Source organism: Penicillium riverlandense (genome assembly GCF_028828495.1).
Source record: "Penicillium riverlandense strain IBT 135883 chromosome Unknown utg000003l_segment0_segment0, whole genome shotgun sequence".
Taxonomy (NCBI): domain Eukaryota; kingdom Fungi; phylum Ascomycota; class Eurotiomycetes; order Eurotiales; family Aspergillaceae; genus Penicillium; species Penicillium riverlandense.
The window spans coordinates 2,399,265-2,424,590 of record NW_026643196.1 but is presented as its reverse complement, the minus strand read 5'-3'; the positions used below and the strand labels follow the sequence as shown (position 1 = coordinate 2,424,590).

General features: G+C 53.9%; 12 protein-coding genes across 12 annotated transcripts; 6 read left to right on the top strand and 6 right to left on the bottom strand.

Moving 5' to 3' along the window:
• Window positions 1-254: 254 nt before the first annotated feature.
• On the bottom strand, window positions 255-1,580 carry N7474_004649 (uncharacterized protein; the record flags this gene model as incomplete). The annotated part of the gene is made up of 3 exons (XM_057196064.1): window positions 255-916; window positions 967-1,426; window positions 1,479-1,580. 3 exons carry the CDS (start codon window positions 1,578-1,580, stop codon window positions 255-257), a joined length of 1,224 nt encoding a protein of 407 aa, XP_057053460.1.
• Window positions 1,581-1,992: 412 nt separating this feature from the next.
• N7474_004648 (uncharacterized protein) lies at window positions 1,993-3,634 on the top strand (the record flags this gene model as incomplete). Its single annotated transcript, XM_057196063.1, has 3 exons — window positions 1,993-2,874; window positions 2,925-2,984; window positions 3,038-3,634. 3 exons carry the CDS (start codon window positions 1,993-1,995, stop codon window positions 3,632-3,634), a joined length of 1,539 nt encoding a protein of 512 aa, XP_057053459.1.
• A 1,781-nt stretch (window positions 3,635-5,415) lies between these two features.
• Window positions 5,416-6,600, top strand: N7474_004647 (uncharacterized protein; the record flags this gene model as incomplete). Its single annotated transcript, XM_057196062.1, has 1 exon — window positions 5,416-6,600. One exon carries the CDS (start codon window positions 5,416-5,418, stop codon window positions 6,598-6,600), a length of 1,185 nt encoding a protein of 394 aa, XP_057053458.1.
• Window positions 6,601-7,463: 863 nt separating this feature from the next.
• On the top strand, window positions 7,464-8,924 carry N7474_004646 (NADPH cytochrome P450; the record flags this gene model as incomplete). Its single annotated transcript, XM_057196061.1, has 2 exons — window positions 7,464-7,572; window positions 7,627-8,924. 2 exons carry the CDS (start codon window positions 7,464-7,466, stop codon window positions 8,922-8,924), a joined length of 1,407 nt encoding a protein of 468 aa, XP_057053457.1.
• A 188-nt stretch (window positions 8,925-9,112) lies between these two features.
• N7474_004645 (pseudouridine synthase PUS7) lies at window positions 9,113-11,347 on the bottom strand (the record flags this gene model as incomplete). The annotated part of the gene is made up of 2 exons (XM_057196060.1): window positions 9,113-11,081; window positions 11,130-11,347. 2 exons carry the CDS (start codon window positions 11,345-11,347, stop codon window positions 9,113-9,115), a joined length of 2,187 nt encoding a protein of 728 aa, XP_057053456.1.
• Window positions 11,348-11,633: 286 nt separating this feature from the next.
• On the bottom strand, window positions 11,634-12,900 carry N7474_004644 (uncharacterized protein; the record flags this gene model as incomplete). Its single annotated transcript, XM_057196059.1, has 2 exons — window positions 11,634-12,452; window positions 12,529-12,900. The coding sequence occupies 2 exons, from the start codon at window positions 12,898-12,900 to the stop codon at window positions 11,634-11,636; spliced, it is 1,191 nt and encodes a 396-aa protein (XP_057053455.1).
• A 1,011-nt stretch (window positions 12,901-13,911) lies between these two features.
• N7474_004643 (uncharacterized protein) lies at window positions 13,912-14,448 on the top strand (the record flags this gene model as incomplete). The annotated part of the gene is made up of 1 exon (XM_057196058.1): window positions 13,912-14,448. The coding sequence occupies one exon, from the start codon at window positions 13,912-13,914 to the stop codon at window positions 14,446-14,448; it is 537 nt and encodes a 178-aa protein (XP_057053454.1).
• A 226-nt stretch (window positions 14,449-14,674) lies between these two features.
• Window positions 14,675-15,587, bottom strand: N7474_004642 (DUF2293 domain-containing protein; the record flags this gene model as incomplete). Its single annotated transcript, XM_057196057.1, has 3 exons — window positions 14,675-15,181; window positions 15,250-15,372; window positions 15,435-15,587. The coding sequence occupies 3 exons, from the start codon at window positions 15,585-15,587 to the stop codon at window positions 14,675-14,677; spliced, it is 783 nt and encodes a 260-aa protein (XP_057053453.1).
• Window positions 15,588-16,536: 949 nt separating this feature from the next.
• N7474_004641 (PHD finger domain protein) lies at window positions 16,537-18,522 on the top strand (the record flags this gene model as incomplete). Its single annotated transcript, XM_057196056.1, has 1 exon — window positions 16,537-18,522. The coding sequence occupies one exon, from the start codon at window positions 16,537-16,539 to the stop codon at window positions 18,520-18,522; it is 1,986 nt and encodes a 661-aa protein (XP_057053452.1).
• A 692-nt stretch (window positions 18,523-19,214) lies between these two features.
• N7474_004640 (sideroflexin family transporter) lies at window positions 19,215-20,371 on the top strand (the record flags this gene model as incomplete). The annotated part of the gene is made up of 3 exons (XM_057196055.1): window positions 19,215-19,318; window positions 19,386-19,519; window positions 19,590-20,371. The coding sequence occupies 3 exons, from the start codon at window positions 19,215-19,217 to the stop codon at window positions 20,369-20,371; spliced, it is 1,020 nt and encodes a 339-aa protein (XP_057053451.1).
• A 518-nt stretch (window positions 20,372-20,889) lies between these two features.
• On the bottom strand, window positions 20,890-22,209 carry N7474_004639 (amidase; the record flags this gene model as incomplete). Its single annotated transcript, XM_057196054.1, has 1 exon — window positions 20,890-22,209. One exon carries the CDS (start codon window positions 22,207-22,209, stop codon window positions 20,890-20,892), a length of 1,320 nt encoding a protein of 439 aa, XP_057053450.1.
• A 164-nt stretch (window positions 22,210-22,373) lies between these two features.
• N7474_004638 (tyrosine--tRNA ligase TYS1) lies at window positions 22,374-22,953 on the bottom strand (the record flags this gene model as incomplete). Its single annotated transcript, XM_057196053.1, has 2 exons — window positions 22,374-22,676; window positions 22,744-22,953. 2 exons carry the CDS (start codon window positions 22,951-22,953, stop codon window positions 22,374-22,376), a joined length of 513 nt encoding a protein of 170 aa, XP_057053449.1.
• Window positions 22,954-25,326: the final 2,373 nt, after the last annotated feature.

Genomic DNA, 25,326 nt, shown 5'->3' with positions numbered 1-25,326 from the left:
AGCAGCAACGAATTATCATTATTGTTGGGATTGCCCCTTCTAGCGCTGCAGGAAACTCCCCCAACAGCTCGGCGATGGATGGCGAATTTAGTAGACACTTCGGCCATCCGGGCTTCACATGCGGCCTCGGTAAGCATATGGACACACTGTCTACAGACTACAGTCACTACTGGCTAGGCGCAATCCTCACATTTGTCATTCATACCATTCATTGAGACCAGTCAATGCTACCGCAGTTAATAATACAGTTCTAATCAACGAGGCTTGGAGTTCAGAGGCACCGGCGGCGGCGCGGGAGACGCCGAGGACGGCGACGATGCAACGGGCGGCGCACGTATCTCGGCCTTCTTGGGCGGAGGCGGAGGGGGCTTCTTGTTGCGCGCTGCGCTCTCAAGGCCACCACCGCTGGGACTCGACTCAACCGGAGAAGAATAATTCGACGGCGGTCGGGGGATGCGCTTGTTGGCATTGGCTGAGAATTTGCGATCCTCGACAAATGTGTTGAAGCGCGACGTCACGCCGCCCAGTTTCTGTTTGCCCATATCGATTTTGTCCGCGTGACGCTCCCGGAAGTCCTGGATGGAGGACCTGCCGCCAGCGGCTGGCTCCGAGGAATTGGAGGTCGGCCGCGTGGTTTGCCGGTCCTCGACAAAAGTGTTGACCCGCGACGTCACGCCGCCTAGCTTCTGCTTGCCCATATCGATCTTATCTGCGTGGCGCTCCCGGAAGTCTTGGATGGAGGACCTGCCGCCAGCGGCAGATTCCGAGGGGCTGCTGGTTTGCTGCGTGGCTTGATATGGCGGAGGGGGACCGGCGGAGTTGTAATCGTTGGTCTTCATTTGCGAGAAGCGCGACTGCAGCTCATTGACAGGCTGGGATTGGCGGCCATCTGTCTCTCCGATCCCCAGCGCGGGAACTGACACGCCAGCGTTCGCGAGGCGAGACGTCGCTTCTTGGTTGATGTACCCTCGGGACGGAGAGGGAGATGCCGTAGGCGGGGAGGAGTCTGCGACGCGGGACCATCTCGGGGAGGCAGACGGGGCGGAACTTGTGGGGGCTTGGGCTTTGCGCTCGCCGTCGAGCTTAGCGAACCGCTGCCCGGGGAGTCGAGACGTCGCACTGGCGGGGGTGGGAGGTTGTTCGTAGACAGGCCGGTCGTATCCACGCGGTAGGGTACCGGGGGCGGAGCGGGTTTCTGGGCGGCTGCCTCTTCGGCCTCGGCCTCCTGCTGTAGATGAGCGTTCTGGCTGTTGATCTGGTCCTGAGACAGCGGTGCGCCAACGCCATGGCGATCCGGGGTTATCCCCGCAGGGCTGCGCTTCGGAGGTGGCGCAAAGGATGATGGGTCTCTTAGCGACGACAGCGGTTGAGAGACGTGCTCGACGCGATCGGAGTCTGGATCCTTGCCCTTCCCCATCCAGCCTGCCTGCGGGGGTGTCAGCCTTGGCCGAGTAGCCTGATCGGCATGCGCGACTTACCACTTGGTTGATGCCCTTGAAATCGCCGCGCCAGCTCTCCTTCTTGCCATCCCTGCTTTTAGGGTGCCAGCCCTCTTTCATAATGTTGTTGAACCCACTCATGATGTCAGAAGAGTGTGTCTGGAGCAGTGAAGGAGAATGACAGATCGTGAACCGGTTTAACCTTAAACTTAGTCAGCCCCTCCCGTTATCAGCACGAGTACTGGTCACATGATCCGCCATTCCCTTGGTTGGAGTATGGGGTCTCCACCGTGTAACCGATGTCTCTGCAGTAGACGCCACTCCTAATAACATTTACTCGGTGCGTATGCAGCATAAGAATAGCGCGCGGAGAGCGGTCATCTGTCATTTGCTACACCTTGATCCTTTATCGGTAGGGGTAACGCCCTCATTCCACGCTAAGGTTTCATGATCTTTTGTCAGCGTTTATTTTTATTTTTAGCCAAACAGATGTAAAATGAACTGTTAAGACTTGAGACTTAGTTGAAGAATTATAACTTCCAAGGTTGGGTAGATGTCAACAGTACCGTGCCAATCTTTCTCCCGCTCCGCCGGATGGATAACAACTGAACCATGTACTGCAACACAGCCCTATGTTCCAACCAACCTAGCTGCACCGGAGACACCTCCTCTACAACAAGTTCCACAACATGTTTACCAATTTGCAAGATTGATACCCGTCAATGAAGAAGCACGGGTGGCTGTCGAGGCGACAGCGCGGACGAACGTGGAGCATCATCGGAAGTTCATAGGCGAAACAATTTGGGACAACAGGGCCACAAAATGCTTTAGCCTGTCTCTGAACACGTTGCCTGAATTTCCCCAAATTGGGTGGAGGATTGGCCGGGGTTGTAGGAAGCTTAGAAACGGTGGTGTGGATCTTCTCCTGTACGTCGCAGATGAGGGCCATGTGGATCGTGTTGCCGGCCTTCATGCTCGGTTTAACTGGGTGAAGGGGGCCGGTGGATTCTTTCTTATCTCTGACAACGAGAATAAGAGAGTGGTGGTTAATGGGGAACCGTTCAGGGCTGATAAGCGCCTTATTTACGAGCCCAGAAACGACATCCTGATTGGAGGATGTTTTTTCACATTGCAATACGTCAATCGGACTCATAGAGAAGAAGGTTACTTTCAAGCTAAATTAGCCCAGGTGTTTCGTCAGTTCCACCATGACGAGAACCCCCTGATATTGTCTACCCCTGAGAATTATGGTCGATTCGGCAATTGGATAGTCCAGTACCCAATTTCAAAAGGGGCATTTGGCATTGTTTACATGGTCGTCCATTTTCGGACAGGATATCCGGCAGCAGCAAAACGCATTTTCAAGTCCAGGAGAAATGCGCCTAGCGTGGACCGAGAAATGGAGATGACCAGGCGGATTTCTCAGGTTGCCCATGTTAGTTCTAGTTGCTACTTCCAGGGGACCATTCTTCTAACATGAGTCAGAGACGAATCGTATCCGCTCTCGCGATCATCAACCAACCAGCTCAGGGAAAAGCGGAAATCGTAAGTCAAATGGAACCCCCTTCCATTAGACTATACTCAATCTCATATTTTAGGCCAGAATGAGATCTCTTCTTGATGAAACCTGGGAGCCCATTATCACGGACGAATATATCATCATATCTCCTCTGTCCAATGCAACATTTCGCTCAATATACACGTCAGATGTATCGCTTGAAGGCAGAATCATTTTCTTCGCTCAGCTCTTGGACGCAGTTGCTTTCCTTCACAGCCATGGCATCTGGCACCGAGATATCAAGCCCGACAACGTACTTGTGAGAACCTATGATCCCCCAGATGCAATGCTTACGGATTTTGGATGCGCATCCGACAATCCAAGTATCCTGTATGATCACCCAGGAACTGTGCCATACCTTGCACCCGAGCAGGTTGAAGGACAAAGACATGGTCGAGCCGTTGATTATTGGAGCTGTGGTATAGTTGGATGGGAGCTGTTCGAGAAGAGAAGCGTTCGGGAGAGGATATGGCCCGGCCAGGATCTTGTATATTATCACCAGCGTCTTGAGAGCTCAGACTCGCCGTTGGCTAGATGTGCTCGAGCTATGCTGGTGGAGGATCCGAATTTACGAATGACGGCCGCTGATGCTCTTCCTTTCTTTAATCACTTGCAAGGAAGTAGGGCATACCCCTAATGAACAGTCGACATCATACGTTATATAGAGAACTCAGTTCTATAGTCTTTCTTAGTTAGTTAATTAGGTTAACTATCTATCGCTTCAATTCAAGATGTCCGCTTCGGTATCGTATTAACATCTACATTGGGAAATAATGGGGCGAAGCTGGACATTTAATCCTACCATCTGAGGCTACATTCGGCCTTATTATGGCCGTCTAATTTGGGGTCATCTCCACTTGATAGCAACCATAAGAAAAGTCCCAGCCTTGAAGAAAATATAACATTCATTTCTATTATTATTGCATTCAGGGTGCTGCCTTTCCTTGTCTACGGCGCAGTCAAGAAACACAAAGCCAACAAGGCTGCCAGAGAAGCCAACGCGACGCACCCCACGCACTCCTTCCAGGTCTTGTCACAGACCCATATAGAGGCTGACTCACGATACGCCAACTATGAGATTTCATCTTCGGCACCGTACTTGGTGCTTGCGGGTGGAGTTGGCCGTATGAAATATTACAACAGCTACCGTCAGTTCCTGGAGCGCCATGCCGGGCGCTTCGAGAAGATATTTTGAGTCCTCAGGGTAACCGAATTCCACGGCCTTACTTACGACGAGGGCGAAGGAGGGCCCGACAGCTGATGGCCGAGCCGTTGCTGCAGAACAAGCTTTTTGCTGGACCGCAATCAATACGATCTTCCAGGGTCAAATATTATTCTCCTGGGCGTGCATGGTCGAACATCCCACCCAGCAGAGAGCAATTATGCTTCGCCAGTGTGGACGAGTCCAAGCACATTTTCCAATGGAGCATCAAAAACCACAGTTCTGCTCATGCAGCGGACAATGGATGGTTACGGCAGCGGGTTTCTCTCATCAACAATGAAGCAAAGGAGCAGTCACCCCGGAAAATCATGGTGGTGACCCCCATGTGCCGTCGAGCTCCAAATCCTTGGGGCCAGAGAATATCGCTGAAGATAGCGCGGCCTGAGCCACAGCGCTGATATCGGGAGCCGACTGGGCGAATGTATCAATTTGGGCCTTTGGCCATATGCAGTATGCGACCGAACATAGTGAGGGAAAACTCCAGGTGCTCAGCAACCAGCGGGCGGATATATGAGGTAGACACTGCGAGAGACGAAGAAAGGGGGGTTCTCTTGAGGCTACATGATCAGCCTTGTTAATTGCCTAAGTTATTATTAGCGCATACGCTAGGCCTTCCTTTTTCTAGCGGGTGTTCTAATTCAGGTATCGAATGACGAGTCTTCTTCCCTGATTAGGGCTTCCGATTCCCCACCGGGCGCGAATGGCCCCCAACCACCAACAACACCCTGTTCTTTCCGTTTCTTTGATGCAATGATGGCGTTAACCATTGCGTAGCCGCCGAGTAGAGAAGGCGGGCTTCATGCTTGGTTTCAAGGAAGCCACTGTGCGACGCCGACTTGGCTACTAGGAGGAGGGAGGGGCTTAACGTAGACGAGGGTTTCATTCATTGTTTCAAGACATGTGGATGATCCAACACCACAGCGGTTGGAGGGTCCTGCGATCGTCATCGGCCCTTTGTTGGCTCCTCCTAGGCGGGTGAGGGCAGTGCTAAGACCCATACGAGTCCGCGAGGCTGTGGGCAGTTCGTGTTTTTTGCTTTTCATCTTCTCTGCGTCCAGCTCATCTCATCTCATTGCGAATTACTTGTATGTGTGTGGTATCTCGCCGCAGGCTAGGTCTGACTAGATTCTTGTTGTGTCCCGCAGACGCTCAGACAACGATTCTTTGGAATCGATAGTCCGCTCCCTGAAGCCATCATGGGCGACTTCGCCCCCAACTGGCCTTTGGTGAATGTTCCCAGGGAGAATACTCCCAGTGAGAATGCTCCCATTGAGATTAATCCCATTGAGAATGTTCCCAAAGAGACGGAGCCAAATCATAAGGGAAAAGGCACGGAAACGGAACCAGGTCCAACGACATCAGATGGCACTCTAGCGCAATCGGGAGAAACGTCCAAGCCCGACCCCACGACCACGACTACAACTACGACAAATGCAGACAAAGCCTCTCCTAAGGGATCCAAGACAGTGAGCGACGAGTCGCAGCAAGTAACATCGGAGATACCGGCCCCGGGTACCGATGGCACGACCGTCTCGACGCAGACGCAGACAGCGGACGGATTGTTGACGTACACGGGCACCATAGAACCAACCTCGATCTCGGCCTCAGCTTTAACTTCAACCTCAACCTCAGCACCAACCCAAAACTCGGCCACAGACGGCGGCTCATCCTCGAGCGGAGTTGCCTCTACAAAGACCAAGATCGCCATCGCCGTTCCAGTCGGCGTCGTCGGCCTAGCCATCATCCTAGCTTTCATTATTCTCGGCTGCCGTCGCTCCAAGCGCCGCCAGCGCGCCAACCGATCTCTTCATAACATGGCCCAACCTACCACCTCTACTCTCCTGCCCGGGCCGGGCTCCACCTCTCAGCTTATGGCCGCGGGCAAGCTCAGTTCCCCAGAGCCGGCGGCTGTACCTATCCGTCAACAAAATTTCTCGGTCCCCACTGCACCGCAAAGCCGCGATGCAAGCCCCCGTTCCGTGCCAGCTGCGTTGACCCCAGGCTCGGCACGAGACCTCTCGTCTGCTTCGAATCAGGATCTGGGCATTCCGGCAGGTGCCGCTGCTGCGGGTGTGGCAGTTACGGGGGAACATCGCCGCAGCACTTCCGGACTACAGCGCAGCTACGAGGCCATGCGTGGCACAACCCCATCATCTCGAAGTCCGCCTCTACCTTCACCTCAAAGTCAACCCCGTGTATCAGAATCATCAGACCCGCACTTCGTACTACGCCGTGGACCGACCCAGCGTAGCGGCGTCTCCGAAGTCTCCGACGGGATAGATGGCGGCGAGCGAGATCTGGATGACATGTCGTCCGTCTCGTCGTTTGATGAGGGTAGCCCGCGCTCACCTCGCGGCCCGAACCGGTTTCTTGGTCGCTGAGCGCTCGCTGTAAATAAATGCTTAATGCCGATTTTATCTATTACATGGGGATGAAACCCTAGTCTTGATGACTTGGGGACTTTTACTGTGTGTTTTCCGTTCAGCATAGGCGTTCGCTACCTTGGTCGTTTGGGTTTTTTTTGGGATGATTGGGTCTCATCATACGGTACATATACCTGTCATTCGCTCTGTGCATACCCATATCAATATATTGCTACGGCTATTATTACTTATACAACACTTCTGCATCTCGTATCCACAGGGAATCTTGTCAGCCTGGTCGATGTACCGTCATGTAAACCCCATCACGAGAATGTCTGGAACTGTACAAGATAAGGATATGAGAAGATGAGAATCTCCGCTGGCGTGTCGCTCGATAATAGGCTCCATCTGGATCTATTCATATTAGATTGCGATTTTTTCGCCGACCACCCCGCCTATCAGGTCCCAGAGATCCGTACATGATCATGGGGTTTCTCTGACCTGCATATCCGTCGTCACAGAGAACAGACTAAATTTTAGCCAAACCCCACCAGATACTGCGGGAGATCCGCCATTTCGTTGCGGCAAACAGATCTGGCCGAGCCACGGTTCTCCTCCGAGAATATATACCTTGCGCGTTTCCCTCTCATGCAGCTTCATGTCACACAAAGCCTGTGATACATCCGTTTCTCGAACATGTTTGCTCTGCGATGCGGGACTTGTGTAACCCTGGGACTCCATTGCATGCCCCCCCCCCCCCGGGGTTCTGTTTATAGTAGTTTGTTGTTACGAGTCCTCTCAACAGTTTCCATGAAATATAAATACAACTCACACTCCTGTCTCTCTAGAAGTACAAAGAGTTCGACTCTCATCACGGTACGATGTCATCTCCCATTCCACAGCCTCCTAGGCTCCCATTCCTGGGAAATATCCTTGATGTCGACTCAAATGATCCCTGGGGGTCATTCAAGCGGCTTGCGGACGAATATGGTTCGTGATAAGCCTATTCGCTAATCAACACATAATCCCTAACTTGCCTCCAAGGACCTATCTACAAGATTGACGCCCTCGGAAAGCATGTTGTTGTGATAAACAATGCCTCGCTTACCGAGGAGGTTTGTGATGAAAGACGCTTTCGTAGATGCTCAACGACGGAAGTGATGAGCGAACTGCGTCGGGCAACCAATGATGCCCTTTTCACGGCCTACGACAACGAGCCGATCTGGGGAATTGCTCATAGGATCATGGCACCTTCTGTCGCCCCGTCTAGTGATGATATGATGATTGAAGACTTGCACGAGATGGCGTCAGAGCTTTTAGCCAAATGGACCTCGCGGTTCGGTGAACGAGTCAACTTAACGGAAGATATGAAGCGTTTGAATGTGCAATCCGTCATATATCACTTTTTCAATCAGCGCTATAATCTTCTTAATGGCGAGGGACCAGGTGTGGTCGAATTGTTGGATCTCGCAACTTGGGAAACAGTCGATCGTCCAGTCAGACTGAGATTCCTGAATTGGCTCTACTACGATAGCGTCTTTGACGCATATATCAAGGACTTTCGCAAGATAGCCGCTGACTTCATTGCCTCTAAAAGGGCCGAAAAGCCTGTCAAGCAAGACATGCTCCACGCACTTTTGTTTGCCAAAGATCCAGAGACGGGTGAATGTCTTGATGATGAGAAAGTTATTGATGAAATACTCACAATAATAGTCACTGCAAGCTCTACTGCCGGTCTCATGTCATTCGCACTCTACTATCTCCTAATGAATCCCGACAAGATAATCCAAGCTCGCCAAGAGCTCGACCAGGTTTTGGGACCTGGTGCAAAGATCACTGTCGAAGACCTGGCAAAGTTACCCTATCTCGAAGCAGTTATAAGGGAAACATTGCGTCTTTCTGCCACAGTACCGGGCTTCCTCCTGGAGCCTGTACCATCAGACAACCCCGGAGAAATTGTTTTGCTTGCCGGTGGGAAATACCAGATACCGAACAACCAACGTCTCATGGTCCTTCTGGCAGCTGTGAATCGTGATCCGGACGTTTTCGAGGATCCGGATGCGTTTCGACCAGAGCGAATGCTAGGTGAAGCCTACGAGAGGTTACCCGCCGGAGTAAAGAAGAGTTTCGGGAACGGGAAGCGTTATTGCCTCGGAAAGAGGTTTGCCCTACAGTTGTCGATGATCACTCTGGCCACCGTGCTTAGGAGTGTTGACCTGCAACCGGTGGACGAGGAGTATCAGCTTAAGCAGACCGGCAGAGAGATTTGTGCTAACTTTCGTGCGCCGGTGGGGTTTTTTGTCACGGTTGGCCCTCGAAATGTCGTTGCAAACGGTCAGTGACAGATTCCAGTCTACTTTTACGAGATTGGAACATATACTTGGGCGTCGATATATTGCTACATCCATTATTACTTCTACAGCACTTCTGCATCGCTTAAGCACAGTAGTCTTTTTGGTTTCGCTATGCGAGGTCTATGTACAGTACATGATATCATGGCTCGTGCCCTGTTCTTGTAGCTGTGTCTTTTCTATCTTCCACCGCCCAGATCAGGCTTGTATGCCGTGACCTTCCCCTTGGTCAATTCCCGGAGGGCCATGGTAGCGTACTGGCTCGAAGCCAGCTGGAACTTCAGGACAACGGCAAGTTTATCACCAGCCGCGTCAGAAGGAACAGAGGCATCCTTATCACCCTGTTTCAGTTTCTCGAGGTCTGTCTGGACAAACTGCTCGTTGTCATTCGAGTACAGCTTGATATCAAAGGAAAAGTCCGATCCCATGCGGCTGAGGACCTTGCGATAGCTGCCGCTGAGACTGATATCCCTCCAGCTGCGGCGCATGTCGAGCGGATCAAGGTGTCCGCCCTGCTCGCTGCCCATGAAGCGACGGTAAAAGTCCGTCAGCTGGTTGGCCGGATAAATGATATCAAAGCCCGGCAGGGGCAGCACAACGTCAAAGATGGAGTACTCGCCGCTGGCGGCTTCGTCGGCGGTCAAGGCTCGCGCGCGCGTGAACATGTCCTCGGCTGCGAAAGCGCTGTTCTCGCCTTCGGGGACCACGACGACCTCACCATCTGCATCGACGTTGGAAGTCTCGGCTTCAGTCTCGGCTTCCTTGTCGCGGTGCTCATGCACAATGACCAGATCGCCTTCCACTACACTGTCACCGTACAGCCGCCAGCGCTCTCCGGCGGCGAAGTTCCAGACCATGGATTGGTATGCGTGAACGTACATCAGGCGCAGATTACGTGGGATGGCCTGCAGTGCTCCCTTGTAGTCGTTCTTGGATCGGGCCAAGTGGCGGATCAGCATAGACTCGGCGGAGAACTTCCGCGGGAGCTTCTCCAGTGCCTCGTGGGTGCTTCCGTCGGTTTCGAAGATGTGGATTGCTTCAGCGCGGGACTTGTCGTCGGTGCTGATCAGCGCCTTGGAGGCCTCACCTTCCTTGGCCGCTTCGAGAACATGAGGGCTGTATTGCAGAATGGTTTCGCAGGCGGACTTGAAGTCTCCCTGCAGCATTTTGACACCGATTGTGTCTGTGCGAGCCGAGAAGGTTCCGAATCGCTGCAGGCCGTAGTAGTTGAGGTATCCTCGCTGGTGAAGATTCTTCAACGATGAACCAACAAGCTCCGATGCCTTGGCGATAGCGGCCTGTGGATCGCTGATATCCACACCGGGGATCTCGCATTCGCGGAGAGTAATCACAAACTCATTTCCCTTGAGATCACCCAGATCGAGACCATGTTTCTGGTGTTCAAAGTCACCCACAACAACATTGCGGAGGTTCGAGTTCAGACCCGCAAGGCGATGGGCATGGACGTGATGAACGCAGGCGCGCTGCGCGGTCACGCCTCGTCGGTCCTTGGTACCCGCAAACTCGAAGCTCTTGGGTCTCATCTTGAGCATGCGTGCCAGAGCGGAGATCACCTCCATGGTATCTCTGTTCTCCTTGTAGATGGTGAAGTGCAGATACTGGCCGCCGAGCTCGTCCCAGTTCGGCCGGGAGTCTCGAGGACGTCCACCGCGCCCGCCGCCGCCCTGAGCATTGCGCTTGTTGCGACTGGGAGCTGCAGTGATCGTCAGCACACCTTCAGCGTTGGTACTAGACTCCAGCTGCGAGTTGAAAATGCGGCGAATGGCCTGGTGGATCTTGGTGCGCAAGTCGCGGTCAGAGACGGCGGCCATGACCTTGCCCAGGTCAGCAGCTCTGGCTTTGGGGTTTGTCATGGCACGCTTGTGGAGTGCCACAATCTTCACGGCATTTTCAGCACCAAAGTATTCCACCAAAAGAGCATTGTCCTCCTCCGACACCTTGAACTCTTCGGCTTTGATCTCTTTGGGTTCAGCAGCTTCAGCTTGCTCCTGGGGAGCCTTTGTTTCAGTTTCCGGTGCAGCATCTGATGCCGTCTCGTTGCTCTTCTTCGCATGCGGATCTTTCGTGGTTCGGAGGTGGAGGACTTCGCCAGAGGGCATGATCTCGTTGACCAGGAAGTCGGTGTATCTGGCACAGTCAGCCATTGTCTTGTGTCTACAGAGTTGGATCGCTCACCTTTTCTTCAAAATACCGGTGAAGCCCTCATTGTCGACGCTCACATACTCGGTGATCCCCACCTCGACCTCCTTCAATGCCTGAGCATCTTCGCTGGACCCCACACTCTCTGGTAGCTTGTCCGCGGCACCGTCAGTTGACAGAGCGGCATCGTTCACGGGAACATCGTCTGTCTTCTGCCGCTTTCGGGGCGACTCCAATAGCTCTGGCCTGTCCATTGTCGCGGTCAACAAACGTGGAGTTCAGGCAGGAAAAGCGAAGCAAATACAAAAAATGCGATAAGATTGAGCCGGGATAACGTTGATCCGAGAGCCTTGTATTGTTGGTGCCTGATCTACCAGGCTGAAATCCAAACGCTATTAGTTGAGAGTACCCAGGAATTGCGCAATGCCCTAACCACAGACCCTTGGAACCCATTTGCAAACCGAGATATATGCACATTGACCAACTAATAAACTCGCTATACAGTCTATAATTATCACGAATACGAATATGGCGTCCCGTTCAGCCCGTCAGACCCGTAAGCCAACCCTTCTTCAAGCTGCCGCTCAGTCGATGGTCGATACACGCCTCCGGGCTATTGGAATCTCGCGGGCCCGCTCCCCACACACTAGCAGGAAGCACACACAGCCCGCCCGTATGCTTGCCCATCGCCGATTCTGAGTCGTCAACACAGACCGGTTCCTGCAGCCCATGGAATGGCGCCCATGTCACCCGGCTCGGGGGACTGGTGGTGAATCGCCTCTCCGCCTCCGTGGACTGAACGACCAGCGGGTGAGTTGACGGCAGATTCTCCGACAGCACGTCCAGAATGGCATCGGTGAACACGCCAGGACCGGTGATCTCATGCGTCATCTTCTGCGTGTAATGATCGTAGAACTCGCCAAAGAACCACCGCTGGCGGTCGAAATGTTGTTTCGTATGCGACAGCACCCGCACAATCACCTCGCGCAGCAGGGGACTGAACCGTCGCGGCGCCCACATGTTGTACTGGATGAAGCCGTACTTCCGGGCCCCCCGCCATTGGACCCCCATCTCGGGGGTGGCGAATGGCTCGTCGGTCTCAATGCCCACGACCAGCGAGATGTGGGCCTTGGGGTTTTTCACGGCAGCTGTCTCTTGCAGCGCTGGGCAGTCCCGGATGGGGAGGACCGGGACGACATCCAGGTCTGCGTAGTAGCCGCCGTGGTACCACATCACCAGGTACCGGAGTAGGTTGGCGCGGAGCTGTTCGTCTGGGTATGATTTCCAATAGTGTTCTAGGTCCGGCACTAGGTTCAGGAATGCGCCGAGAAACCACTTCGCCCATTTGCTCGAAAGGACCTATTGCGATGGAGGGTCAGGTCAGGTCCGGTCAAGTCAGGGGAAGCGATCGTAAAGACCAGTGTTGGGCACTCACCTCATGGTCCCAATCATTATTACTGTCCTGAAGATCATGCGAATCCTGGCCCCGTCCGTCTGTATTCTCCCCGGTGCCGAGCAGGACCTGCCATATCTTGTGGATGGCCTTGTTATCTCCGTGTTCCACGGTCACCTGTTCGATATATATCAGGGCATCCCTGATTCGATCCTCGTAGTCCTTATCGGGGTTATCGCGATAGGGGGAATGCCAGAGGAATTCCGGCTTGGTCTCCGAGGCCGACCGAGCGAGATTGGAGGAGGACGGGAGAAGTTGAAACAGGAGAAAGACCAGCGCGACGACCAGGAACAGGACCCCTTTGCGGCGGTTCAGATAGGATCCCCAGGCGGGCCGGGTTAGATTCAATGACATGGTCGCTACCAGATCGGGTAGCTCTGGAATGCCATTGCAGTGTTGAGAATGAGAGGAAGACGAGGATTGGCTTGGTGCCTAATTTTTATTGGAATGACGCAGCGTTGCCCACTTGGTTACTCATGCATAATATGGGGCCAATTTTGTTTCCCGTTGGATGCCAAGCGACTCCGCCAGGTGGATCTTGCCTTATAGGGCAGGTCGGACGGGGATCTTAGGGCACCGTCGGGCATGGCCAGCACGCCAGCGGTGATTGATGTGGTGAAGCATAACCATGCGTAGGTGAGATCCCTAGACTGAGGTCCAACCAGGGCTTGATCAATGCGGTATAGTGCCGGGGCCCTAACGCTTCATCCGTCCCCATGTCTTCGGGTTTAACGACACTCGCCAAGCCTTGGCAGTTGAAACCCTGTGGAATAGGTGACGAATGATCAGGACGGGATCTGATTGGCAGGTTTCCCTGCAGCCCTATCCGGTAGTCATCAAGGCGCCCGTAGCTTGGATATCGTTACTCGGATGAAGCATACTTCATCGGCTGCTTCTTCTTTGTCTGACCATTCAGACCCTGTCTTGTTTGGATGGAGATATCCGTCATGGGGGTCAGAGGCCCGACATGGCTGTGGCCATCTTTGAGGCTTGGTCGTTCGCATGTATACTCACACCTGAGCCGTTTATCATCACCAACCCCGAGCGTCAGGACACTCACTCTCTACCCGGTCCTCTGGCCAAAGGCAACATCTCCCAACATCAGTTCTGAGACTTACCCAACAATCGCTGTGGCGTGTTTCTTCACTCCCTCAACCAATCTGACCCAGAATCAGGGTGAAGAATATCTGAGAGAAACAAGAAACAACAACCACTTCAAGCGTGATGGCAGACAGAAGATTCTACGAGTTACAGAACAGCCGATACAGCAACACCAGAGCAGGCTTCAGAAACAGCCTCCATGCACCCCCCACACGGGGAGGGACCTCTCGCTCTCCCACAGGCAACAGGTCCCGTCCACACTCCATGGCTTCGACGGTTCGTAACCACCCCCCGTCTAACCTGAGCACCGTCGTCTACCCCGGGGAAAATGACTTGGTCAACACAACCGATCAGATCAGAGACATGGACGGAATGGACATCGACTCCACCGCAGACATGCTCAACTTACCAACTGAATCATCACCAGCACCAGCAGCCGCAGAAACAACATGGCCAACTCGCACCGCAGAAGGCATCTTCCGCCACATCTTCCTCGTCGACATCACAGACCTCTACAACTGGAACCCCAGCGAACTCAACATCCTGGAAGCCGTGCACCTGCACCTAGACGCCCGCCTGAGACTGGGGGACCTGTCCGACCCCATCCTCTCGAACCCGCATCAGCACTGGCGCCTGCGTATTGCCATTGACACGCGCTCTGATGATCGGGGCGGTGCGCTGGCGGATATTGTCTTTCGGCTCTCGGCGATGCAGGATATGATTCGGGATGGGTTGGGTTGGTTTACTGGGCTGCCGTGGGAGCATAAGCATTTTGAGGTTGTGGTGTTGCCGCCAAGGTGAGGTGACTGACTGATGGATGTAGTGGGCGGGCGGGAGAAGGAAGTCGGGATATGTTGGGTTTGTACCTAGTGGTGGGAGGGATCACACATGGGATGGAAAGGAGGTAGATACAGTCCATAGATTAGGTAGCATGGTTGCGAGAGAATTGAAGTCAAGTCACTGCGTTTCGGGCTAATATACATACATTTCTATTCCGGTCATCAAATCGTAAGCTCGTCAGGTCCGTTCAGCCAGCCAGCGACACATCATCATCGCTGTCTCCCATCAGATCAATGACCGGCGCAGGCCTCAAAGCAAGCCGCTCAGGCATCCGCTCCTCCTCAGCACCGGCGCCAGCCCACGCCGTTTTAATACTCTTCACAGTCTCCCAAACCGCCTTTCGAGCGTCATGACGCTCCATCCCCGCCTCAAGCAATTTCTCATACGGCGTCTGCGTATGCCGAATATGCGCCTCAACAGCGAGGAGAGCCTTGCGCTCCTCCGTCGTCGTTGACGTCCGCCCTACCCGCCCGGATCCTTTGAGGAACGCATGCTCCAGGATCGTTTCGAGAGATGGAGCGGGCATCAAGGGGAAATGGGATTGCAGTAGCTCCCGCGCGCGCGAGAGGTCCTTCGCATCGCGGACTTGCACGGCGCTGGCGCGCGACGATGCTGTTGCGGCGGCAGATTCCCGGACTTGGTGGTGGATTTCTGATGGGACGCGGATGCCGCGTGTGCGTTTTGCCGCGTGGTTCTGGAGTCCATTAGAATGATTCGCCGGCGAGAGAGATACACCATAAATAAACGCCACCTGTCACATACCCAGACCACATAAACCGTCTGCCCGGCCTCTTTGGTCCGAGTGCGACAATGTCGCGTGACGTAGACGTCGCCTTTGGGAACAAAGACATACCCCGGCTGCAGCGGGTGGCGCTCGAAGATGTTCTAGACATTGGCTTTGGTGGTTAGCACACAGTCCATAATCAGTGCCTGGAGGGACCACCCACCTTTTCGAGGGGATCCAGAGACACCGGCATCACCCCTTGACGCAGGTTGCCATTTGTGAGATCAGATAGCGGGCCCGAGCTGCGTCGCTTGAGCACTCGCGCAGTGCGCCGGCCGACTTTTCTGCGGCGGTGTTGTTTCTTTGTTTGTGCCATACGCATGGATTCTTTGGGTCAAGAGGAACCAGGCCGAGGGCGAAGTTCTCTTATCGGGTCCCCACCATGATTGCGCAGGACCAGTTTCCGACTCGGCGAGCTTAATTATTTACATGTTTCCCCCTTGATGGAATGTTCTCTCCATTTTACCTTATCATTATGCATGTTGCCAGTGCCATTGGGCGCGATTGCAATCAATAAATCGTGAAGGGCTGGTTGTACCTCGCTCTAGACCACCGGGAGCGAAATTGGGATCAGCCCGATCTAGCGTGGAGTTCAGCTGAGATCAAAGGAGCAATGGAACCCGAGGGATAAAAAAGAATGGAGCAAGGGCTGATCGGACTAGGCCGGGGTGCTGGACTGGGCGCACGACCTGCCAAGCTGGTGTGGTGCACTGAGATGCAGGGGTAATCGTAGGTAGAAAGTGATTGCCTTTACGGAGTAGACGAGATTGTTTCTTGTTTCCAGGTATTGTTTAGCGAAAGTAACGGACTTGGTTGCGAGGGTCACTCAGGGATACACCAACGTCATCCTGACCTCGTCTAGTCCGTACTATAATAACACGGCTCGATCTCACGCACCCAAGGTGGAGCCCCTCGACTCTGGGAAGTGTGGATCGATCGGTAGATGCTGCTCGGAGGAAAAAGGGAAAAAGAAAAACAGACATCTACCTACATCGACACTCTGACGACTACGACATTCTTCTTTGGCTTCTTTCTTCCACCCCACGCATCATGAATTAACCCCTATCCCACTGTTCACATTCCAGCCCAAATACTTCCAGTGCCAAGGTTGCCTGGCAGCTTCGACCCTGGGTGACATGAGTTGGGACGACCCTGTGCACAGGTATGCATGCCCCTTGACTCTCCCCTTGTGCGGGGCCTAGTCGTCGATATGTAGTGATTTTGTACTTCGTTCATGTCAGGCTCGCTACCTACTCACCATCACCATGCTGACCATGTTCAGCTTCGAGCCACAGACCCCCACAAGAACCCCGATCACCGCGAGCGACTCCTTCCACACCCCCAAACTCGAGTCGTCCTTTTTCGACCCCCGAGTCACCTGGGATACTGCCGACCCCTATGCCTCGAGCCCCGAGTCCCTGCGGACCCCCCAGAAGTTCGGGCTGAGGCGGCATGACCACCACCACCCGGACACCACCAAACGCATCCGCGCAGTGAAGCCGCTCCCCAGCGTCACCGAGGACGTGACCCTGGGCTCAGCCAAGTCCGCGGCGTCAATGCAGACCCCGCCGCCCACCAGTGCCTCGCGGCGGAAGGCCCCCGAGTTCGACCAGCTCGAAGGGCTCGCCAGCAGGGACGCTACGCCGAGGACAACCACCCACCTCGAGACCCCCAGTCGCCTGCTGGGGGCCTCACCCAGCATGTTCGCCAACCTCCAATCCTCCCCCGATCTCTTTCAACTCGCCTCCCTGGACCCTGCGGGCTCGCCCTTCTTCCCGCAACAGCGCCTGTTCTGGGATCAGGACCTGGAACAGCCCGTCCACGATGTCTCTCACCTCAGCGCTGGCATGTCAGCCAATCCCACCGGCAATCCCTCCACCAATTCACAGCACATTCCCCAACTACCCTCAATTGATAGCTCCATGGATCTGCCCGATTTCAGTCACCCGGGCTTTGGGATTCCCTCGGCTCCTCCTCCTACAGATGCCGCTCTTTTTCCCGCCCCATTCTCCACGTCCCCTCGACGTCCCTCCGCAAAGGCCGAGGATCCAGCCATGTTCTTGAGCTCGCCCGCTCGCCGATTCGGTGGCCCTCCAATGACTCCAGAGAAGAAGTCGTTTGGCCGACAGCCCTACCATCATCAAATGGAGGAGTCGAGGCGGGAAGAGCTTCGCCGTGCACACGCCCCGGACGGGCAGAGTCACGGTTCCTTTGAAGAAGACGATGAGGAAGATGACGATTGCACGCCCCGTGGTGGCCGGCCAGGATTGACCCGGAGTATGACCCACGGCGCCATGCCCAGCACCTCCTCTTCCTTCTCTTCCTATCGGCCTCTCAGTCAGGGAGGCATAATGGCCTCCACGAGCGGTATCCGCAAGAGCCCTACGAAAGGCCGTGCGTCGCCGGCCAAAGGAATGCGGCCTGGCACCTTCGGTCGGTCCAACTCCGTTGCAACTGGGTTCCCAACTCGTTCACAGTCGGTCGTCCTCAAAATCGACCGGGATGGCCGAGCAAAGGCTGAAATGCAACCGCTGAGTGAGGCTTCTACCGGACTCACTGATCCGCTGAGGGGGATGGACCTGGACGGTTCAGCCACCGAAAGTGAGGCTGATCCGGCTGAATACTCGGAATACCCTGCTCTCCCTCGTCCTCAATCCTCCTACGCCCACCTGGATGGTGGTCGGCGGCGGCTCTCCCGCAGCGACTCAGGCTCCCGACCTCTGTCGAAAGGGTCTTATGCCTCCACCGTGGCTTCGTCTCAATCCGGCCGCCAATCTCCCTGGGCGGGTTCTTCTCGTGGTGGAGCGACCCGGTCGACCTATCGCGGATCTCCAGAAGCTCTAAAGCGTACACCTAGCCGACACTCGTCGTTACTCCATTCCGACCCAAATTACACGCGCGGCAGCATCGCCTCCGACTTACTCCCCGAGTCTGATGAGGACCACGGCGATGCGCAGCATGCGCTCCGGCAAGTCCTCAAAGAGCGCAGCCGGGGCGGCCGCCCTGCCACCAGCGGCTACGGGGGTCGAATCAGTCGTTCCTCGCAGTCGTTTGCCCACCTCCACTCGTCGCCTCCGCACCTAGGGAGCGACTTTGATATCAATCCGCGGCAGGCCAATGTCTCGCCTACGACCCTCACCGATCCTGATTTGACCACGCCCAGCACCGAGCGCCATAGCAATCCCAGCAACGCCACGCGCTGCATTTGCAACTCGATGGACAATGGCGGCCACCTCATGATCCAATGGTGAGTTTTGCCTATTGACAAAAGAATGACCCGTTTCTAATAGAATGGCAGTGAATCGTGTACTTTCTGGCTGCACACCAGATGTGTCGGCCTCGAGCGTGCCAACCTACCCTCGGTGTACGTGTGTGTCTTCTGTGCCCAAACCCCGACACGGCGCAACCGCCCGCGAGGCATGAATCCGACCGGGAATAACGGGCCACCGTCGCCTCTGGCACATAAATCATTCCGATTTCGATAATCGTTCTTGTCGATGCCTCTCGATGACCATCATCTCTGCCTTTCCTTTGTCACTTCTCCAAGCCTCTGTGCTTGTTCCTCTTTTGCATCTTCTGCATAGCGGGGATTTTCATGTTCGATCCCTCACAACCCTAATCGCCCTCTTCTCTTCTGTATCCCACTTTTTCTTTTTGTTTTATCATGATACCAATGTACTACACTATTCGTCCGCGAGGACTTGAAAATTGAATACTTCGACCACGGAACCACTGAAGTAAACATCCATCCTGATAGGCCCATCCAGGCTTTATCGCCACACCGCCCTTTTATCGCCCAAAAAATTGTCTCCGCCCACTCTTTCCCTCTCTTGTCATACACACACACTCTCTCTCTTGTCATACTCTCTCTCAACTCAACATCGTAGACGGAGTGAGCCTCACTCTTTCGGCTTCTCTGTCTTACTGCATTTGTAACTTATTCATGTCCGCCTCTCTGCCCGGCAGCCGGGGCCTACCCGTGTCGCAGTATGACCTGACCACCTACTGGGGTCGTGTGCGCCATGCGGCGGACATTTCCGACCCGCGGTAAGTCAAACTAACTCCGTACCTCTGAATCAAGCATGAGCTGCTTCTAACCGACTGACTGTAATAGGACTCTCCTCGTTTCGTCCGCGGGTCTGGAACAGGCCAAGCAACTCATTGCTTCCTACAAGCAGAACCACGTCCCCGTCATGACACCCGAGCTGTGGCGGGCAAAGAAGGTCGTCGATTCGACGCTACACCCAGGTAATTAACCACGAGCGCGACGAACCCGCCTTTGGAATTTTGGTCAGTCATGCTGATGAATATACCCCAGACACCGGCCAGCCCGTCCTTCTTCCCTTCCGCATGTCCTGCTATGTGATCACCAACCTGGTCGTAACGGCCGGCATGCTCACTCCAGGCCTACAGACAACGGGGACCCTCCTCTGGCAAATCGGCAACCAGTCACTGAACGTGGCAATCAACAACGCCAACGCCAACAAATCGACCCCGCTATCAATGTCTCAAATAGCGAAGTCCTACCTCATGGCCGTGTCAGCCTCCTGCTCCGTGGCGCTAGGTCTAAACGCCCTCGTCCCGCGTCTGAAGCGGGTCTCCCCCAATACCAAACTCATCCTCTCGCGGCTCGTCCCCTTCGCCGCCGTCGCCAGCGCCTCCGCGCTCAACGTCTTCCTCATGCGCGGCGAGGAGATCCGCCGCGGAATAGACATCTACCCGGTCCTGTCGGATGCAGAGCGACAGAAGCGCGAAGAGGCCGGCGAAGACAGCAACCCGCAATCTCTCGGCAAGTCCAAAAAGGCGGCTACCATTGCCGTCGGCGAGACGGCTATCAGCCGCATTCTCAACGCTACCCCGATCATGGTCGTGCCGCCGCTTATCCTGGTGAAGCTTGAGAAGACGCAGTGGCTGCGTGCGCGGCCGCGCATGGTTACGCCTGTGAATCTGGGCCTTATCTTGACCACGTCGCTGTTTGCGCTGCCGTTGGCCCTGGCGGCCTTCCCGCAGCGTCAGGCTATTAGTGCGGCCAGTTTGGAGGAGGAGTTTTGGGAGCGGGGTGGGCATGATGGCATGGTGGAGTTTAATCGGGGCATGTAATCCTGTCTTTCGGTTTGAGCGTATAGTATATATCCACAATGAATATACGGTCTTTGCATTGTATTCGTTCCTTAATGCTGGACAGCATACAACTTGATCGGACTTATTCCATCGATCTGGTTATAGCCCGCCAGACTTCACCACTAGCTACTGGGTATAATCTTCAGACAGAGATGTACGTCTTGATTATGCTGATGCGCTATGTATAAGTTAAATCTTCTAGGGGACCCTCCAAACTTCCCCCGTATATATCTATCTGCTAGAAAGATGCTACAAAACATTCAAATCTGGCTCGCTCCTCGCACGCAGCACACCCTCCACCCTCGCCGCGAGATCCAGCAACTCGTCATCTCCCTTTTCGTAGCCCAAAAACTCCAACCCAATAGGAACGCCTCTCGGAGCCGATGCAGAGGGGGAGCTAAATCCGGCTGTACTCAATAATCAGCATATATTGACAAAACCATTTTGCGCAGAGGTGCTAGCAAGCCTACCTGGAAGACAAATCGCAGGCCGCCCAGTCAAAGCAGCCAAGATCCCATTCCTACCCGCCTGCGCCGTCCCCCCGTGGGAACAACCAGTCTCCGCTGATGCGGGTACGCCAGCGCATCAAGCTGGTTATCATCGAAAACCCGCTGGACCTCTTCTGTCAGGGCATGGATTCTCTGTAACCTCTCGCGATATGCCTCGCTCGTGCGCGAGAATGTCACTGGGTCTTTCAGTCCCGCATCAAACGCAGCGGTCACGGCCTGGGTGTGGTAGTCGCCGCTATCAGCTATTGATTCTAATGAGCGGTGGTCTGAGTACTCGATTAGTGGCGACTGGAGGAATTCATCGAGGAAGAACTTGAATTCGAAGCGTTGGGTGTCGGCGTTTTCGCGGAGATTGGCGAAGCTCCAGTCTTCGTGGCTCGATGCCGCAATGGGCACGAGGGTTATTGTTTCCTTGTTCTCTTCCTGGAAAGAGGCTAGTGCTTTGCGGACGGTCGATTGGATCTCTTCGTTCTCAGCCTGCAGCTCCGTGCCTTCGTGATCCGGTTCTTCCACCCCGAAGTATGCATCCAATATACCAATCCGGAGCGTACGCCCAGACGATCGAGAACCGCTCTGCATCTGAGTCTGCTTCTGTCCTCGCATAACGTTAAAGACCACCTGGACGTCGTCAACCGTTCTCGCCATGGGCCCCGCACAATCCTGCGTCTCGGACACAGGCACAATGCCCCTCGTCGAGACAACCCCCCACGTCGGCCGGAATCCAACAATCGCACACGCCGACGCCGGAGACCGCAGCGAGTTATTCGTGTCCGTCCCCGTCCCTACCAGCGCCAAATTCGCCGCTAGCGCCGCACCTGTCCCGCCCGACGAGCCGCCGGGTGTGCGCGATAAGTCGTAGGGATTGAGAGTCTGGCCACCGAGCGAGGAGACCGTTGTCCCGTGCAGGGCAAATTCATGCAGATTCGTCTTTCCAAGTATAATTGCGCCGGCGCGGAGTAGCTGTGCCACGACGTCACTGTCCTCGCGGGTGCGCATGTTCGCTAGCGCTTTTGTGCCGGCGGTGGTTGGGAGGCCGCAAGTGCCGAAGTTGTCCTTTAGGACGATGGGCACGCCGTGGAGAAGTGGGAATGGTTCATTGCGTTTGAGTAGTTCTGTAGTCTCGATGTCCTTTTGGGTGGCTAGGTGCTCTGCGTCTGGATTGAGGCAGAGCAGTGTCTTGAGGGTGTGGTCGTACTCCGCAATGCGTGCTAGGTAGGCGCGAACGACGGCGGCGCAGGTTGTCTGCTGCTGGCGGAGGGCATCATGGAAGCCGAAGATGGTTAGTTCGGAGATGGGAAAGGGGGACATGGCGCCCCGGTGTGTCTGTTAAATTATTATCGGAGGTGAAGATAAAGACCTCGGGGTAGAGATGGGTACTATGAGGGGTGGATGCATGGATCCACTTCTACTGCACTGCAATTAGGGCACGAATGTAGATCTCAATGGCTTTTACATTGCTATCAACGACGCATCTAGTTGACCGACATCTTCTGCATGGCATCTGCAGCACTTGTACCAACATCCTCCTTCGTCGCCTGAGCTGGCAAATCCTTGCCCTCTTCAGCCTGGACCTCGGATGGCTTGGCTCCGGCGCCGGGGTGTCTGCTGCCCTTGTCCTTCTTCTGCTTCTGCTTCTTCTCCTTGGGTGCCTCAACGGGGTAAGCCTTCTTCTCAACCTCCTGCCACTCGGTTGAAGCCTGGAATTCGGCCGAAATAGGTGCCAGAAGTCTGTTGAGAGCCGCGGTGACGGCCGGCTTCAGTAGTTGGGGTGTAAGCTATAGACAGCACTTTGTTAGCAAGATAGGTTCTTTTTGGTTTTATTTTGGAGAAGAGAGTACTCACCACATCGGCGACATAGTCTTTCTTCACGGCCTCGATGTCCCTATATATGAGCGGTTCGGCATCCCGCTGCTCAACCGTGAAGTGCCGCTCGCCGTCAAGCAGGGAGCTAGCAGGGAGCAACACATGCTCGACGAACGCAATAAGTCCATTCTCTTCCACAACCTTAGGCACACACGTCGCCTTTTTGATTCTTGGGGGATGCGTTAGCATATTAATAAGAAACGCACGCGCAAGCTCGAAACTTACTTCTTCACCACATTTTCAGGAGTTTCCAAAAGATCAATTTTTGAGTTGGGACTTGAGTAATACTGTTAGTTTGGTTCTTGGTGTCTGGGATAGTAGCACTTACTCGCTAGCACTCATTTTCACACCAGTAAGACCAGGCACGATGTGGTTCATGATGTCTTGGTATGTCAGTATCTGCATATCCTAGTAGGCAGATTTTGGTTTTGGGTGTACTCACGAGCGCGAGACTTGTAGCCGGCTTTCGGAAGAAGCTATATAAATGCGAGTTGCGTTAGACTGATAATTATGGTTAGGAAAGATGGTGTATTACCTCCGTTGCGAGTGTCTGCGGGGAATGTTAGATTTTGCTCAATGGTTGAGAAGAGAGAGAAAGAGAGGAATCACTCACAAAAATCTTCCTCTGATCCACACCACTTTGAATCTTTAGTTATTTATTCTTTGCTTCAGTCAGATTAACTCACCCGAATTGCGCGTGTACTATTAGATAAAGATGGTTAGCTGGCTGAGAAAATTTGGGGGTACTATAGAGGTACTAACCGCCGAGGTACTCTTCGTCGAGAGCTTGGAGAAGCTGGTGGCATGATGTGATTAGCTTATATAACGTGAATGGTATAGGATAGGAGAGAAAGAAACTAACAGGGTACAGAAGAGAGCTAATAGCGGGGGCGGCAGCCTGTTTCACAACATCTGCACCGCTGTGCTGCGCGCGGGTTGAGGTAGTGATGGAGGCGAGACGGTAGACGTCCATGGTGTCTGACGATGTTGTTAATATCTGTGTCGAGGCAGGACATGTTATGTCGATATTTACATTTCTAACACGAGATTAGCAAATAGCGTAACCAAAAAAGACTGAAGTGCATGCATACCGAAGTCAATTGGTACGAGCTGCCAAGAACAAACTCCAACTTGTCAATCGGGACATTGACAGCTTTGAGCAAGGCCACGATGCAATGCCGGTAGTAGTGCGCGCGAAACTCCACCAATTCAATAGGCGCCTTTCCAGCTGCGGAGGGTTAGATTGGTACCTGTATTATGGAAGGCGATTTGGCGCTTACCATCTAAGAATCCGTGCACGTCTGCGAGCAGAATCTGCAATAAGATTAGGAACATTGCATTATAGATCTATGCAAGCACGCAGAACCTGCCTTGACATTGGCTCCAGCTTGCAAGAACTGTGCGATTTTCATCATCTGGAAGTGGCATGGTTAGTCTCGAATCCCAGAGTAAGTCCATGTATGGAGGTCAACATACAGGGACAAAGTATCCACAATGTGGCTAGAGCGTGCGGACGATGTTAGTAGCTGTCTCTCGTACAAACAGTGAGGGAAATGAGGCGGGACGATGCGACGAGATGTCAAAAAGACAGAGTTCTGGATGTTTCATCCCGAATTTCCACGGAAGAGCACTCGTACCTTGCCAGTGGTAGCGGTTCCTATTCATCAAGTCAGAAATTGATACATTTCGCGCAGAGGTTGCGTTGCGTTGCGTTGCACATACCCCAGTAGATGCGAAGAGTCTCATTCTTTGAGAGCACTTCATCGATCAGCTCCGGGTTCAATGTCTCCGCAATGTTCTCCTGTATTCCAGTAAGTCTTGGGAACTGAATAAGCCGAAGTCGCATGAACAGAAGACGACGAAGAAGGTTCTCGACGAGAGTTGCGACTTCTCTCGGACAAACCCCGCCAATCCTTCCATATTCATTCTCGGGCTTGACAAACCTGAATGAGAGCCAGCTTGGCCTCCTTAGACATAGGGACAGCCATGATTCAGCGATTCAGGAAACGATTGCGCGTATGCTTCCTTTCCTATAACTATGGCGGAGAGGAAGAAAAGATGGATCGAAGAGGAAAGTGGGATGAGTCAGGTGGAGAACGGGTTATTCCGCCTCCGATACTATACAATGTTGATTGCACCAACTGATCAGACTCGAGGCGAGTCGAGACGCTTCATCATTATGTACACTCGAAAATTGCACTGGGTAGAACAAGCCCAAATAATGCGCCTAAAGGGAATTTTCGCCAGAACCAACCAAAAACAGTCCACGCCAGAGGAAGTAGAACCCGGGGCCTAAAACCTTAAAAACCTCCCCGCTTAAAGAAGAATAATGGGGAAAAAAGAAATAAATAAAACCAGCATTGCAATCATCGCAGAGAATGCTGAGCTCGTAAATGCAGCCTGTGCGCCCGGGGAAACAAGCAGCACCACGAAATATAACAACAATCAAGGAATGGCATATGTATTGTGCCCTCGGGGCAAAGGATCACAAGCAGAAAACCATCATGATCAGGATATTTCCGACGAAACAGACAACACCGACCATCCCGTTACCATCCCGCC